We start from the raw sequence: 15270 nt of genomic DNA on the forward strand, positions 1-15270 counted from the left end.
GCTTTTTACAAGGGCCTGTAGTGACAGGACAAGGGGGAACGTTTTTAAATTGAAAGTGGGGAAGTTTAGATTAGATATCAGGAAAAAATTCTTCATGGAGAGGGTGGTGAGGCACTGGAACAGGTTGCCCAGAGAAGCTGTGGATGCCCCATCCCTGGAAGTGTTCAAGGCCAGGCTGGATGAGGCTTTGAGCAACCTGGTCTAGTGGAGGATGTCCAATGGTAGGGGGGTTGGAACTAGATGATCTCTAAGGTCCTTTGCAACTAAAACCATTCTATGATTCTGTGATTATTTTCTGTCTTTGAGGATTCAGCTACCCAGATCTTAGATATGCAGTGTAGCCTTCAATGTCTAACCTAGCCATCCACACGTTTCATGTTGGTGGAAACAAACTTTTTAGGATACAAAACATATTGAGAAGTACATTTTTCTTTTTCTTTTCTTTGACTTTAAAGGGAGCTTAGAGTGACAAGCTCAGATGGAAACATCTGAAGAGGGTAATTGCAGCTGGCTAATATGCACGTTGTCCTGTAGAAAACTGGTTACAGTGGCAGTATCGCTGGCTGTGAATGTCAGTGGTATAGCATGAAGAGCTCATCAATCACATTGCATTTGATTGTGTGCTTGTGCATGTCATGCTTGCCTTTCACTGTTGGATAGTTTCTGGGGACATCCCATCAGACGTGTGGCAGCAACATAGTTACTGAGTTAAATCATTTTGATTTAATCCTGTTTGATGTCTATTCAATCCAGTTTTAATCTTGTTTGAAATCCATTACCAGTAGCCTCTTGGTTTACAGTTTAACCAAAAATCCTCTTATATAAAGCAGTTATTTGCTTGAAGAATATTAGGTTAAATTTCATTCATCAGTATTAACTGGCACTTGCCAATTTGAAACTAAACACAGTCTTTCTATAAATTTTGTATTTGTGCTAAGAAGGATGTATTTTATCTTCTCACTTAACCAATCACATAGGTAAGCATAGGTTTATTTGTATTTTCAACTTTTATTAAAAAATTACATGGACTTTCTCTTTTAGGTTAGTATTTATTATTAAAGTTATGACTACCCTAAAATAAAGCCTGATCTCCTTGAAGTATCTGACCTTACTGTAATATTGTTTTTGATTACTTAAACACAGTAAGAGTGTGGAATATAATGTTATAACCACTTTTTAAAAACAGTGTATTACATTATAAGATAACAGTATTGATTTCTTTGCTGCTTTATCCTGCTTGTTAATTACAGAGTAGTAAAATTATGAGTGTGCATGTAAGTTTTTCTGTTAATCTTTTTCTCTTTTGTGTTTTGGTACTTTTTTTAGGTTAAGTGCGAGTTGCTGCTTGAGAAAGACTGTCAGCTGCACGATCTGGAAAATAAACTTGGAGAGTATATTGCTTCCTTAGCCTTTCAGAAGACTAGTAAAAAATCCAAAATGTTGGAGCTGTATACTGCTACCATAAGTGTACAAGCTTTACTCTTTGAACAGCTGAGCACATCAAATACCCTTTCAAAATTGGAATGTATTCAGATTTTAGAAGCACATAATCCTGTAAGTAATGAAGTTGTGAAAAGGAAACATTCCTGTTAGGAGACAGCAACTATCATGGTAGCTTACTAGATTGTTTAACTGAGCTGGTTTGCAGCTCCTGGTCATTCAGCCTCTGATTTCTGTAATAATGTGTACTTTAATGAACTCAGTAAAAGAAATAAAGAGCGAGGAACTATTAGAGACAGGGAATATTGTGTATTATTACTATTTATTTTTATTATAGTAGCATCCAGAGTTCTACAGTCTGGAAGATTGGTATTTTGGTGGCTAATTAATATTAAAGTTTTATTGATAGCAAGGAAGACCATTGGGAAGTGGTTCTGAGTCTTGACTGGGATAGTATGTAAATTGTCGTGTCAGTATTTCAAAATTGTTTGTCTTACAGTGTTATCCATACAGTAAAATCCATAACCACATGATATGCTTCAATCATTGAAGTTTTTTAAATTACATATACAGTCTCCTACCTGTCTATCTCCTGCCAAGCACACTCAGGCAATTTAAATAGAAGAAACTTTGGAAAAGCCTCTTCCCTTCATCGTGTTTATTACATAGTTGGTATGTGCCAGTATTCTAATCCTTTTTTAATACTTCACTGCTCTGTATTCATAAGGTTTTTTTGTTGGGTGTTTTTTTTTTTTCCACATCTGCTATTTGCAACCATCGAAGTGAGGCATGGGAGAGCACTGGAGTAGAACAAACAAAATGGGTTTTTAAGAGCAAAACCCCTTTGCTAGAGGACATCATTAGACAGCTATTGCTGTGAAAACTCCTGGTTAAATTTTAATGCTGTTATCTCTACAGAGTTTCTCTTAGAATGGCAGTTAGAATGCTTATGTGCTTCCAGTTTTGCTTAAATTTGTATTAAAACTGTAGGAAATAGTGAAAGTTGTATGTAGACAGAAAATTAAAAATAATTTAATCTGAAATTACTTCCTTTTATGCAGCAAGTGTAAGGGGTACTCTGCAATAGGATTTCTGTTAGCTTCTCTGTCCTTGAACAGATGAAGAAAAAGGATTGGAAGAGGCAGAAGAGAGACGTGGAGTAGCTAACACTGGATTCTTTATCCAATATAAAAAAACTGAGTTGAACCCTATTTTGGGGGGGGAAAAAAATATTTTAGTAATTGTTTAAAGGGCCTGTTAGGCTTGGTTTACAGGGACTGTTTCCCGGTGATCTAACCTCTCTCTCTTGCTGTGTTTGTGTCCAGCTCCTTTGTCCCACTAGCTGGCAAATTTTAAAATTTGTTACTTTAAAACAAATACATGAGATTGCACAGAATTCCCTAATGCTGACCACATCAGGGATAGTTTTGCTAATCAGTGAAACAAACATGTCTGGTTATATGTGAATTTGCTTCGTTCCCTTAGTGATAATCAGTTAATACTCTGTTTCGGTGTTAGGAGGGTTGGATCTAAGCTCCAGTGTCAAATCCTGCTGACTGGGGAGCAAATGCTTACTTAGAGATGCCATGCTCTAATGAATCTGTAGTCTGAATACAGCTGATGAGGTGGAGGAATAGATTAAAATTCAGCATTTTCTCCAGGGTACAAGTTCAGAAGTAGGGCATTGAGATTAAGCAAATTAAGGCTTGAGGTCAGACAACAATGACACTGGTAAACTAGAATATGAAGCCTTCCTTCTGATGTCTAGCTTTACTCTTTGGCACGAGGGATCCTGTCCTCTTAAGACTTTAGGTTTCGGCCCTTTGACTTTTAGAGCATTGTAGTTTAACCCTAATTTTATCATACTAAATGTGTTACTGTCTTTTATCTTCAAACTTCTTTGATATTAGCTGTTGATTCAGTATAACTAAAACTAGTCAGTCCGAGTTTCTCAAGCTCTTTCAGTGGCTTTATGCAGCTTATAGATGAATTCTAATGGCACCATTCTTTTGTTTGAATCTCCACCATGCTGATAGTGTACTTTCTAGATGTCTTCTGCAGTGGAAGGTTTCAGAGAGTATTGACCTTTAACACAATGACAATTGGCTCATGTCTTTCAGCATTGTTCTGATATTCATAGTGTGCAGGTCGTGTTTACTGAAGCCATGCAATGAATTAGAAAGTGCAGTGACTGCAAGTGGCTGGGTAGAATGAGAAATGAATAAACTAATACCAGAAATTCTGATACCATCTTTTTTCATCACGCAAATGAAAGTTGCTCTTACAAGTTAAATTATGACTTTTCATCATTATGTATTTTCAACCTCCAGGAGATTGAAGAACTTGACAGGAAGCTGGAGTATGAGATGTTTCGTAAGGAGTCAGCTCAGCAGCAACATCTAATGAATAAGCAGATGTGGACTCCAGATGGATTGGGACTTTCAAGTGAAGCTGTGGAAACAAATCCAGAGAGACAGGTGACAGTTCTGCTAAGACAGGCTATGAATAAATGTAGGCAACTTATAAATCTGCACCAGCAAAGGTAAGTTCTTTGGTCTCGGGTTTTACTGAGTGCACAGTCTTTATAGACCATAAGATGTCAACAGAGAAACAGCAGGCTAAGCGTTCTGCTGTGTTGGGGAGGGACTGTACATCTATGTTTGAACAGTGCAGTTTTGTGATGTGGCCCAGAGCATAAATGAACGGTCTTGGGAATATTGAAATAAGCAACATGAAATAATAATAGCCTAGTTATGTATAGATTGTGCTGTGTTGCATGGCAATCACCATTTCTTGATGGGGACAATAGAAAAATAATACTCCTCAGCAGAAAGGAAGAAAAGAATTTGTCCTTTTCCTGTGTTTCCCAAGAAGATAGGTAGGAAATGCTTGCAATGAAACCTGCTCTGCTGGGGTCAGAGGAAACAACTGAGACAATTTAAATTGAATGTCCATCTCCACTGGCACACTGTAGACTGAATTCCCTGTCACACAATCATTTTTTATAAGATATATAAAGTCATCTTCAGAGGCAGGCTTTCACTTTTTCCTGGACAGTTTTTAAGTGAAGATATCACTGTGGGGGGAAGCCTCTTGGGAGATATATAGAAATATCTGCCTTGTGATGAAGTTTGCCTAGCAAAAATGGATGATAGTTTGCAAATTTGCAAAGTATTGTAATGCATTTGTTAGGGTTACGGGAGTTAGAAATTACATTTCCATGTGTATTGCACAGTATTAAAAGCCTACCACATTTCAAGGTTCATGTAAGATCCTGAGAGGGTGCTTTCCATTACAAAGAGGGTTTTCCATGAAGCAATTGATATATTAAAAATGGCTTTGATATGCATTGAGTGGAATTATTTCACTTTTAAGTCTCTTAATTCTGAAAGGGCTGAAGATGTAGATTGACTCGATATAGATTAACGACACTTCTGTTGCAGAAGTAAAGAGCCACTAGAAGAGCAGATAGGTTACTGGCTTGTGGATATTACTGTAGAGATACATCAGCCAAGCCTTCAAAGAAAGTGCAACTAGTTTTTACTATTTACCTGAAAACTTAATGGAAGAAACAAGTTTTGTACTTCTCCCAGATGACATGAGGATGGCTTCATGATTTGGTCCAGAAACAAAACAGTCACCAGTCTTGAGGTTGAACTGTTACATCGCTACTATTAGGTTACTGTTTACTAATATATTCTGTCTACAAAAAGTTCCCCAACTTGCCATGAAGTGTGGTGATAAAATTTAAAAAAGAGGATGGGTTGCTTTGAAGCAATTCCAGATTTGAACTGTGTGCAAGAGCATAGTCTTAGATTCTGCTCTGATGTTTGCTTAGTGGTTCAGGGAAGAAGAAGGGAGAAGTTGGCTTATTCTAGAAGTTACATTGCTCATCTGACTTTGCTGACAGAGATATACCCTTCCTGAATGGATGACTTTCTGATATCATTTCCTATAGTACAGTCATTGTGCATGGGAAGATTTCAATGTTAATTCTCTCTTTCACTTCAGCTTGAGAGATGAGCAATGGAATTGCGTGGTGCTTGAAGATCTCCTGGAAAATATAGAAATGGATGCATTTTTGGCACTTTACAGTCAGGTAAGCATGAAATTGAACAAAGCTTCCAAGTTTAAATTACAGCTGTATCTGGAAATCAGCTTTTCTTTTTTGGGAACCGTTACAGATGTACTTGGAGTGACTGCTAATGGTTGCTACCAGTTCTGGTGTTTGCAGCTTGTATTATTATTCACTTTGGTTAATTCTGACCTACTTTCAGACTTTTGAATTTTACTGAGTTAATACTTTTTGTTCACTTACAAATCCTATCAGAGCATTGTCCTAATGCATTTCATTCTGTGGAGAACTAAATTGCCTGAGTTTCTGGTTAACAGACAGATTTACAGCCCAATTTTCATGTAATGAGACAAGGGTTTTGTTGAGGTTTTAATCAGTGTTAGGAATGATTTGCATTGTTTGTGTTACAAAACTGAGTGATAGACGGATTGCCGGTTAAATTTTCTAGTACCATTACTCACTGTTTTCAAAAAGAGCATCACCTCTTCAGGTAATTTGCTCTCTGTTGGCTGCCTGTCAGTCCCACAAAAGGCATTAAAAATTAATTGCTGTTGTCCCCAAGTTTTATCTGCAGGCCTTGGTTGAGACATGTAGCTGGCATCTGAAAAGAGATGTTTGCAATCAGTGTTGCAGCTTTTTGCATCCAACTATCTTGCCTCTCGGGGACAAGTGTGATTGCAGTCACCAGTGTCATAAATTGGTAGTTCAGTGAGCCAAGGAGGGATCACTTAGACTAAGGGTCTCAGCTTTTCCTGTGTCTTAGCTCATTTCTGCTTAGTTTTCTGAACTCTTTATCCTCTCTCTCCTGAGCTAGATGTCTATGTGCGATCAGCTGTTCTCATGAAGAACTGAAGTGAGACTCCTGCAGATTATATCTGGGTTAGGAGATTCACCTTGAAGTTAGCACATGTTTTCAGATCCTTACTCTGATTTGGGTTAGGAATTTTGCATCAAGATCTCCAATAGCTCACATGAGCATGATAATCCCTTTGGTCTCTGCCTTATGGGGAGACTTAGGCTTCCTCCAGTCAGGGCAGAGTCCTGTGAGCCTTGCTGGAAGACCTCTGAGTATCTGGCAGCCTCATGGCTAAGGAATCTTCCTGAAATGGAAGATCTCACTTTCTGCTAATGAATTAAATCAGAAGAGTTGGGATTCAAAGCTCGTCTTAACACTTTCTAAGAGCATCGTATTTTCTAGACATAATAATAGAAACATCAAAAACCCATTCTGGTGTGTCTTGTGTTACCTTACAGTTTGGGGTTTTTTTTAGTAGTAGTGTTATTTTCCTCTTTGATCTCCCACCCACCCTCCAGCCTCCTGTTGCAACTGTTGTTTTTTCAAAACAGCTTGCTACCCTGTTGGCCTTGACAGTTTGGGATATTGTAAGCAGATGTGGCTGTCAGGAGCAGCTAAATTCTGTTCCAGTCTTCAGTTCCTTCTCACTGTTTTCTGCCCCATGGCCTACTGTGCATAGAGCTTCTAATGTTTTATTGGAATTCACAGAAATAGAATCCTGCTGACACTGTAAAAACTTCTGCTGCAGCCCTTTGTAGAGTACTTACGAGGTGTAAATATTCACATGATGGTGAGTTTAAATCTGGTTATTTCTTTGTAACTTTTAAACTCATATGCATTCATTTATGCTCCTTTAAAAAAACTTGAATAATGATGACAAGGCAGTCACCCACTATTCTCAGTTATTAGTTCAGTCGTGGAATGGTGATGAGGGTAGTGACAGCTATAACACTTTTCAGAGCTCATATTAAATTTGAGGCTGTATTTGCCCATTTGTAGTTGAAGTTTGTCTAGTAGCTCAAGATTTCAGAACACTTTTGTAGGAGAAAATATGATCTTTTTTACCGTTCAATGTTCCTTCTTTTTGGAACATTCTTTTTTACGTGTTTTAGAAAGCACATAAGAAGTTAACAGGCTTGTGTGAGTATTTTGCTGAAACATATGGTGTTTCAGATACATGTTGAATATAATAAATGTAAGATAAAATAAACTCTATTCAACATCAGTGGGAAAACCTATCAGAACAAATATAAAAATTTCAAATACTTTGAAAGGTCCTTTGGGCTTTGCTGATCTTTCCCCGTACTACTGTGGTTTAAGTCATTGATTTTGGTGGGCCATAGTCTTGTGAATTCTTCTTATACTGTTGTTTTGTTGGTGTTTTTTTCTAGTTCATTATATATTAATCTGACAAAATATGCTGCATCCAGAAATGCTGGCTGTTATAAAGGCTTTAAACAGCACAGACCAACTCCTCAAGATAAGCACTACTGAGACCATTATCATAGTTTAATTTCAATGCTTTTAAATCCACTATTGCCTTGGAATCATGAACTAATTGAAGAGACCTCGTATAGTGTTTATTTAGCAATTTCATAAGCTGGCAAAAACAGGTACCGCTAAGTGGGAACTCTTACAAGAGAGCATGAAGGCTGCATTAATCTCATACTGTGGTTCTTAACTTGCAATACTCCTGAGCATAAAAGGGTAGGAAGAAGATGCATGCAACAAGCCAGCTGCTCAGCAGAAGAGTTCTTATATTGCAAAGAATATGAAATGTTTTTCTGCTGCTCTTGAGTTTGGTTGTGTCTGTTAGAGCCTCAGCATCTACCTCCCTCATGTAGGCATGAATTTGTGCCATGTTAAGATGAATGATGAAGCAGCTGTGTAGGACTTGATGGGAGGGAAGGGAGACGAACCCGGTCACTGAGTGCCACTGCTTCTGGCTGTGAATCATTCATTTTGAGGGGAAACCTATACCAAGAGAGCTTGTCTCTCTTCTTAGCTTTTCAGCTCAAAGTCAAAGCTCTCTTTGTTTTGGAAGTGATAATCATATTTATTATTGGACTGCCCAGGACTAACCAGGAATATTCTGGGTTTGCACATTATTGTGACTCAGTTTTGGTGCTATAAAATTTTATAATTAAGTACTACGCTCCTTGTTCTATATTCCCCAAGATCATACCACTTGGCTGGGGGGAGATGCTGGATATTGCTTTTTCTACAGCATAAGTAAACCATGTTGCTTAAGTTGCTGACAGTTTATAGAATCCTAGAATCATATAGATTGGAAAAGACATTTAAGATCATCGAATACAACCATTAACCTAACACTGCCAAGTCCACCACTAAACCATGTCCCTAAGCACCATGTCTACATGTCTTCTGAATACCTTCAAGAATTTTCACTAAACCACCTGGGCAGCCTGTTCCAATGCTTGACAACCTTTTCAGTGAAGAAACTTGTCCTAATATCCAATCTAAACCTCTCCTGGGGCAACTTGAGGTCCTTTCTTCTGGTCCTATCACTTGCTACCTTGGAAGAGAGGCTGATGCCCACCTTGCTACAACTTCCTTTCAGGTAGTTGCAGACAGCAATAAGGTCTCCCCTGAGCCTTCTCTTCTCCAGGCTGAACAGCCCCAGTTCCCTCAGCTGCTCCTCACAGGACTTGTGCACCAGACCCTTTGGGGTGGTTGCTCTGTTGCCCTTCTCTGGACACGCTCCAGCACCTCAATGTCTTTCTTGTAGTGAGGGACCCAAAACTGAACAGAGGAGACAAAGTGCAGCCTCACCAGTGCCCAGTACAGGGGACAATCACTGTCCTGGTCCTGCTGGTCACACTGTCCCTGATGCAGGCCAGGATAGCATTTGTCTTCTTGGCCACCTGGGCACACTCTTAGTCAGTTGGCCATTGACCAACACCCTCCAAGCTGGTAGCTTTGCAGGGGGTTGTTGTGACCCAAGTGTGGGACATGGTGCGTGGTGGCACCCAAGATAATCTGCTCCATAACCTTTCTGGCACTGAGGTCAGACTGACAGGCCTGTAGTAACCCAGATCCTCCTTCTGGCCCTTCTTAAGATGGGCATCACATTTGCTAACCTCCAGTCAACTGGGACCTCCCTAGATAGCCAGGACTGCTGATAAACAATTGAAAGTGTCTTGGTGAGCCCTTCTGCCAGCTCCCTCGGTACCCATGGGTGGGTCCCATCTGGCCCTTTAGACTTGTGTTTGTCCAAGTGGTGTAAAAGGTCGCTAGGCATTTCCCCTTGGATTATGGCAATTTAATTGTCTTCCTGTGTTGCCTGTTAAGTTTCTTTGGTACAGATACATTGTGAAAGAGCTTTTGAACAGTATGACATGTATTCTGCAAGTTGAGGGGTTAGAGTCATTGTTATGCAGATCATAGATGCAAGCAAACAGAATATGTCAATATTTTCACAATGCCCAGACCTCTTAGCACTCTAGCAGGTGAACAGTGACCCTGGATAATTGTAGATTGTGGCATCTTGAAGACAGAGGTTGAAGAGCATCACTGTCACCTCACTGCACTTGAAAAACTGGATGCACTGTTCAGTGTATACTTGGGGGACTGTGCTTTATGTTTTGTTCATGAGATTCCCTGAAGAAATAATTAATTTGTGTAAATATGCATTAGATACTCCATTGCGGATTTTGTGTTTATATTTATTCATATAAAGTGTAGCCCAGAGATATTCTGCGACATACTTTATTGAAATTCCATAAAACCTATACATATTTACACTATAGATATAAAATTTCTGTTCTGAGCAACTGTAATATTATACTAATTCCAACTATAATTCCAAACCACACTACTGTTAATTCAACTGTAAAGAAGTATGTGTTTAGTAGAAGAGTATGTTCTTACTTTTGGATGTGCTTATCCTTTGAGCTGATATGGGAATAGATTTTAAATATTCTCACCCCCTGTTTTCTTACAATTAATAGAATACATTATTTTGGCAAGTATTAGGAAACTGTAGGATACCTCTGTATATTACACTCATTCTTTTCTTTAAAGAGGATTTTCCCCTTTAGACTGTTTTTCAGAACTGTGGATGCAGCCTTCTCTGGAAAACTAGATAAGTTTTACTTTTCTATATTTCGTGTTTGAGCTTACCTCCTTATCGAGGCAGATCTAGGTCAATAATAGATTTGCTTGAATGATAGTGAATTCCAGATCATAAGCCTGTGGCTGAGAAGTTACTTTTAAATAATCTCATAGCTATAGCCCCAGGTACACTAGTTGCATTTTAGAGACAACAGATGATGCAGGCAGATGATGCTGTTTCCACATGTGGAAACAGCACAGTAAGCTTGAAACACAGTATGGATCAAGTTAATTGGTTCTTGTGTTAGGTGTTTAAATACACATTGCTCAGTCCATATACTTAAAAGTAATTCTGTTGTTTGTAAATTACAATTCATTCCTCGTTTTATTTTGACCCAATTCAGAGAATACAGATGAGGTTAATGGCAGTGCAAGTAGCATTTGTATCTATTAGATGTTATGAAAAAAGTGAATTCCTAACCTTTTTTTGGTACCTTACAATATAATATCCCCGAAGAATCAAACTCAACCCACACTGGAGGCCTTTGGTCTGACTAGTGCAACCATTCCTGTGTTTGCATGCACATTCACTTCTCCTTCCCACTTCTGCAAGTGGGTCTGGGTAGCTGCGAGCATCTGAAAGTGCTGCTCAGCGCTGGTGCATGTTCACACATCAGCACTCCCTTTGCCGTACCTATGCTAGATGCACCTGGCCAGTGCATGCCTGTGCCGCTTTGCTGTCAACAGTACCAATTGTAGCACCGTGCAGGAGTACTTAATCATGAATTCTGCTGTGTTAGAAAAGAATTAAGGGTTGCCTGTCAGTCCAGGTCATAGTTGATGCAGAAAGGTATGGGTCAGAGTGGGGAAAATAACATTTTAAAAGGAAACTATTACAGAGGAAAGCAGTACTGAAGTCATGTTTCAGTCATCCACATATAAGTAACTGAGTTAAAAATCCTGAGACCATGTAGCCAAAAAGGACAGAATAGGTCACAGAGATGTCATTTTTATTCTCAATGTTTTTTGTAAGTTTCTGGAACAGTTTTTAAAGACCAAAAGTACAACACAGTTTGTATAGCACTATAGAAATTAAACTTAGGTGTTTCTATTAATGTTTAAGTTCTTATTTACATTCCTCTCCAGAGAAGAATCAAATAATTTCTTGCCCTAAGTAGCCTGAACAAGCATGTCTTTTACCTAACTTTGGTACCTGTTTAGGGTGAAAATATTGGACACTTCAGATACCACATCAATTTACTAATCTTTCTTCAATCTTAGGATTTTGTCTTGTTTATTCTAGTATCTCAGTGGTTTCCATGGAAAACCTGTAACAACACTGAAAAGGCCAAAAAACTTTGCAAAATGGCTAGTTTTCCTGCCTTTTGGAGGGGAGTTCTCTGCTTGGAGAACGGTTATGGGAAAAGAAGGTTGACTGATTTCTTGTATTTTTGGGGCTGTGTAAATTTGGGTTAGGCCTGCTTTGAGGGTAATTGTTTTGTTGGTTTTTATATGGATTTAGCAGAAAGAATTGTCTTTTACAGAGCATCCCTCTGGTGAAGTGGTTCTTTCAAAGGAGATTCACTTAATATAGGGATCACTTAGGTGCTCCTCTGAAATTTCATCGTGCAAAAAAAGAGGCAGAGTTCAAACATTTGCTGTGACATTTTGAATCCACTGTCGACAAAGAAATTGGCTGTCTTCCTGTATGGTGGGACCTTGTGGGTTCTTGATGTGACATGGGCTTTCTAGTCCCCTTCCCATCAATGGTTATAGGAGGGTCTGTAGCACGGGGGTGACTCAGCTGTCATGAGTCATCTCGAACGTTTGGCACATCTTACCTAACAGCTACCTGAGATACGTGTATGGTTTGAATAGACTACTGCAGCTTTTTTCTGACATCCTTTAAAGCTTTAACTTGCTTTAATTTGCTCTACTCTTTCCTTTCCATGTAGATCTCTATATATTGTAGACTTTTCATATCTGACACACGGGAGGTATCTGCAGAAACAGCCCTGGGGACACAGATGACAGCAGAGCAGAAAATAGCAACGGGATTGTGGTGTTTGGAAGGGGATGGGAAATGGGGCTGGTGGATTGTCTAAGGAACAACTAAATTTGAACTTAGTCTATTTGAACACTATGTGAATATGCTTTACCACTGACCTTTGGGCTAAAAAAGAGAGGACATTTGGAAAAAAAAAACACACCACTAAAATAAAAACAGGTGTTCCCTTCACCTCTTAACAAATGCTACAAGCTGTTTTCTGAGCTTATCACAGAATCTCATATTAAAGGCTGAACAATGAAATGCTCGACCGTGGCAACATGTAAACATTGTCATTGGGTTTCAGAGACTATTTTCCTCCTTAATTTTACAGACCAAGGAATGCCATATCACTTAATTGCTGTCTTGAAAGGATTTCTTGATAGTAGTACAGTCCATAAATTAACTAAACCTTACATTGTGATTTCTCTGACCCAAGTATGCCCTAAGCACATACGCCAAGATCAGCTGGTTGTTTAACATCTGCATTGCCTACATGCAGAATGAAATGGACATCTGTAATGTATATGGGCCAGTGTGGGTAGAAACAATGATTATCAGACTGTGACCATTTGACACCAAAACTGTCACCAATAACATGATTTTCAATGCTGGTTTTTTTCTATAATGAGTAATTCTTTAATTATAGTAATTAAAATTTGCTAATGCTTTTTTTTTTTTTTTTTACATTTTCAATGTTGAATTCATCTGTCTCATTAATCCTCTAGGAGCTCCGACTGGCAGGTTATTTAGCTAAACTGATGAGGGTACCCATGGGGGTTTTGCACAGGATCCTCAACTTGTTGCTGCCCACCAACTCACAAAGTGAGGTTCTTTCTGTCCTTGATTCCATCAGTAAATATTCAGATGGTGTTGTTGAAAGTGACAGTAATGCTGATGAGTCTGACAGCTGTAAAAAAAGGTAAGTGTGATGTTTTTTGGTAGACCATGACAAGAGAAGATTAGTGTTTTACATGAATATGTATTTGCTGGACAAGCAGATTGACAGCAGTAGAAAAAATCACAGGTGCATAAGCTTTTCCTTTTGAAATATTTTTGTGGGGTAAAAATACTTTGAAACTGCTACCTTATTTTCTGAAATATTTTAGCTATAATAAATTGATTGATAAAGAGCTAATAAATTTTATAACTTTATGAATTAAATGGGAGTTTTACTGATTCATAAATCTTGTTCTGATAATTTCATTCCTGACTATAATTGGAGTTTAATAAAATATTTTCCTTCCAGTTTTTTGTATTTATAATAGTCACAGCACACCACATTTCAGGTGTCTGTAGCTCCTGAAGATACAAAGGAGGTCCTCCTTTCTAATAATGGAAGTTTCAACCTTGTAGATGTCTGTCCCTGTATAGTTTATTACTAAATCCCAAGTGGCCACTGTTTCTCCCTTTACTCAGACAGGTAGTCTCCCAGAGCCTTCATCACTCCAGTTTGTCCCCATTAACATCAGCTGAATAGCTGTGTAGCTAACATGGAGAGGTGCTCCCGGACACTCTCTCCCTACTCCCTGCCATGACATAGGAAGGGGAGAAAAGCAGATGTTGTGGCACTAGGCCCTCTAGTTGCCAGATGTCAGCTGTCAAGGAACAGATAAGGGTCCTTGGGACCATGCCCTGAGGTGTGATCTTAGCTGGTTTAAATGACTTGTGGCAGGGCAGCAAAAATCCGTGAATGCTCTTACTTGACTGTATTCATGGTACTACTGTCATGGGTTTGGGAGCTAAAATCAGAAGGGCGGAAAATGTGCATATTTGAGGACTTGCTTCTGGGAATTTTTTTCTTTCCTGCTCCTTCAGGAAGAACCAAGAATTGTGGCAAGCACTAGAGAACAAAGTAAGGCAAGATCTGATAAACCAAAGTTTGGAAAAGATGCCTTCTCTAAACAAGAGAAAAGACAGGTAAGGAGAAAACAGGAAGAAACTTAATTTTTTTTTTTTTTATATACTTATTTCATCTTTAACGGTTCCTCATAGCTGTTAGAAATCAGAAAACAAATCCACAAAATTCACACATTTTTATATACATTAGCAAACTTCTCTGAGGTTATTTATGATGAGGTTACCTTTCCTTATGCAATTTTCTATCTCAGAAAATTATATGTAAATTATTGTTATTTGGAATGGAAGTTACAATTCTGTCTGAAATATGATTTTCTTTAGCTTCCAAAGTCACCACTTCTGTGTCAAGATATGATATAAAAAGGGTTTTTTTTGTTTTGTTTTGTTTTTTTACCAAATTTTTCATTTTTCAATTCAATTTTTTTCATTAATGTAGCTTGATAAAGAAGAAACAACTTGCTCTCTTGGAAAAACCATCATTCATTCATCTTGGCTGTTCGGTTACACATCCTCCTATGGAAGTGCTTGATCCACCTGTTCCTTTGAACACTGCAACTGCCAAAGCCATAGTGCTGTTAGACACAGGGGAGAAGGTATTTTTGTTCCGTGAGCCAAGTGATCCAGTACTTTCTTTGCAGAGTTCACCAAGGAAAAAGAAAAAGAACTTTCTTAATTCCAGAAAGGCCACTCGTGTAAATATGGACTTGTGAGGGCGACTTCCTTTCAACGTATCAATTAGGAAAGAGGAGGTTATTTAAAATTTAGTAAAATAATGAGAAAGAAGTGTGCAGTTTAAATAACACGTGCTTTGTTTTAATCTCATTTGTTTGACATTGTAAATAGCTGTAATTTTAGAATGGCACAGATAGCAATATTCTCTGTGCATTTTTTTAATTCTCATCGGCATATGATGCAGTAGATGAAATATGGGTGTTTTACGGTGCACATTCTGACAGGTTGGATTTGGTGTTCCTTCAG

At 38.5% G+C, this 15270-nt stretch overlaps 1 protein-coding gene across 1 annotated transcript in view; it reads left to right on the forward strand.

Moving 5' to 3' along the window:
• EVC2 (Ellis van Creveld syndrome 2) overlaps positions 1-15002 on the forward strand; it is a gene marked incomplete at its 5' end in the record, with an annotated part of 75175 nt that extends 60173 nt beyond the window's left edge. Inside the window, 6 exons of the mRNA XM_010150092.1 lie at positions 1327-1554; positions 3771-3982; positions 5452-5539; positions 13161-13354; positions 14251-14352; positions 14729-15002. Coding sequence (XP_010148394.1) covers positions 1327-1554; positions 3771-3982; positions 5452-5539; positions 13161-13354; positions 14251-14352; positions 14729-15002 — 1098 coding nt within the window. The remainder of the gene's footprint in view (positions 1-1326; positions 1555-3770; positions 3983-5451; positions 5540-13160; positions 13355-14250; positions 14353-14728) is intronic.
• Positions 15003-15270: the final 268 nt, after the last annotated feature.

The sequence above is a fragment of the Eurypyga helias genome, unplaced genomic scaffold (genome assembly GCF_000690775.1).
Source record: "Eurypyga helias isolate BGI_N326 unplaced genomic scaffold, ASM69077v1 scaffold3764, whole genome shotgun sequence".
In the NCBI taxonomy this organism is placed as follows: domain Eukaryota; kingdom Metazoa; phylum Chordata; class Aves; order Eurypygiformes; family Eurypygidae; genus Eurypyga; species Eurypyga helias.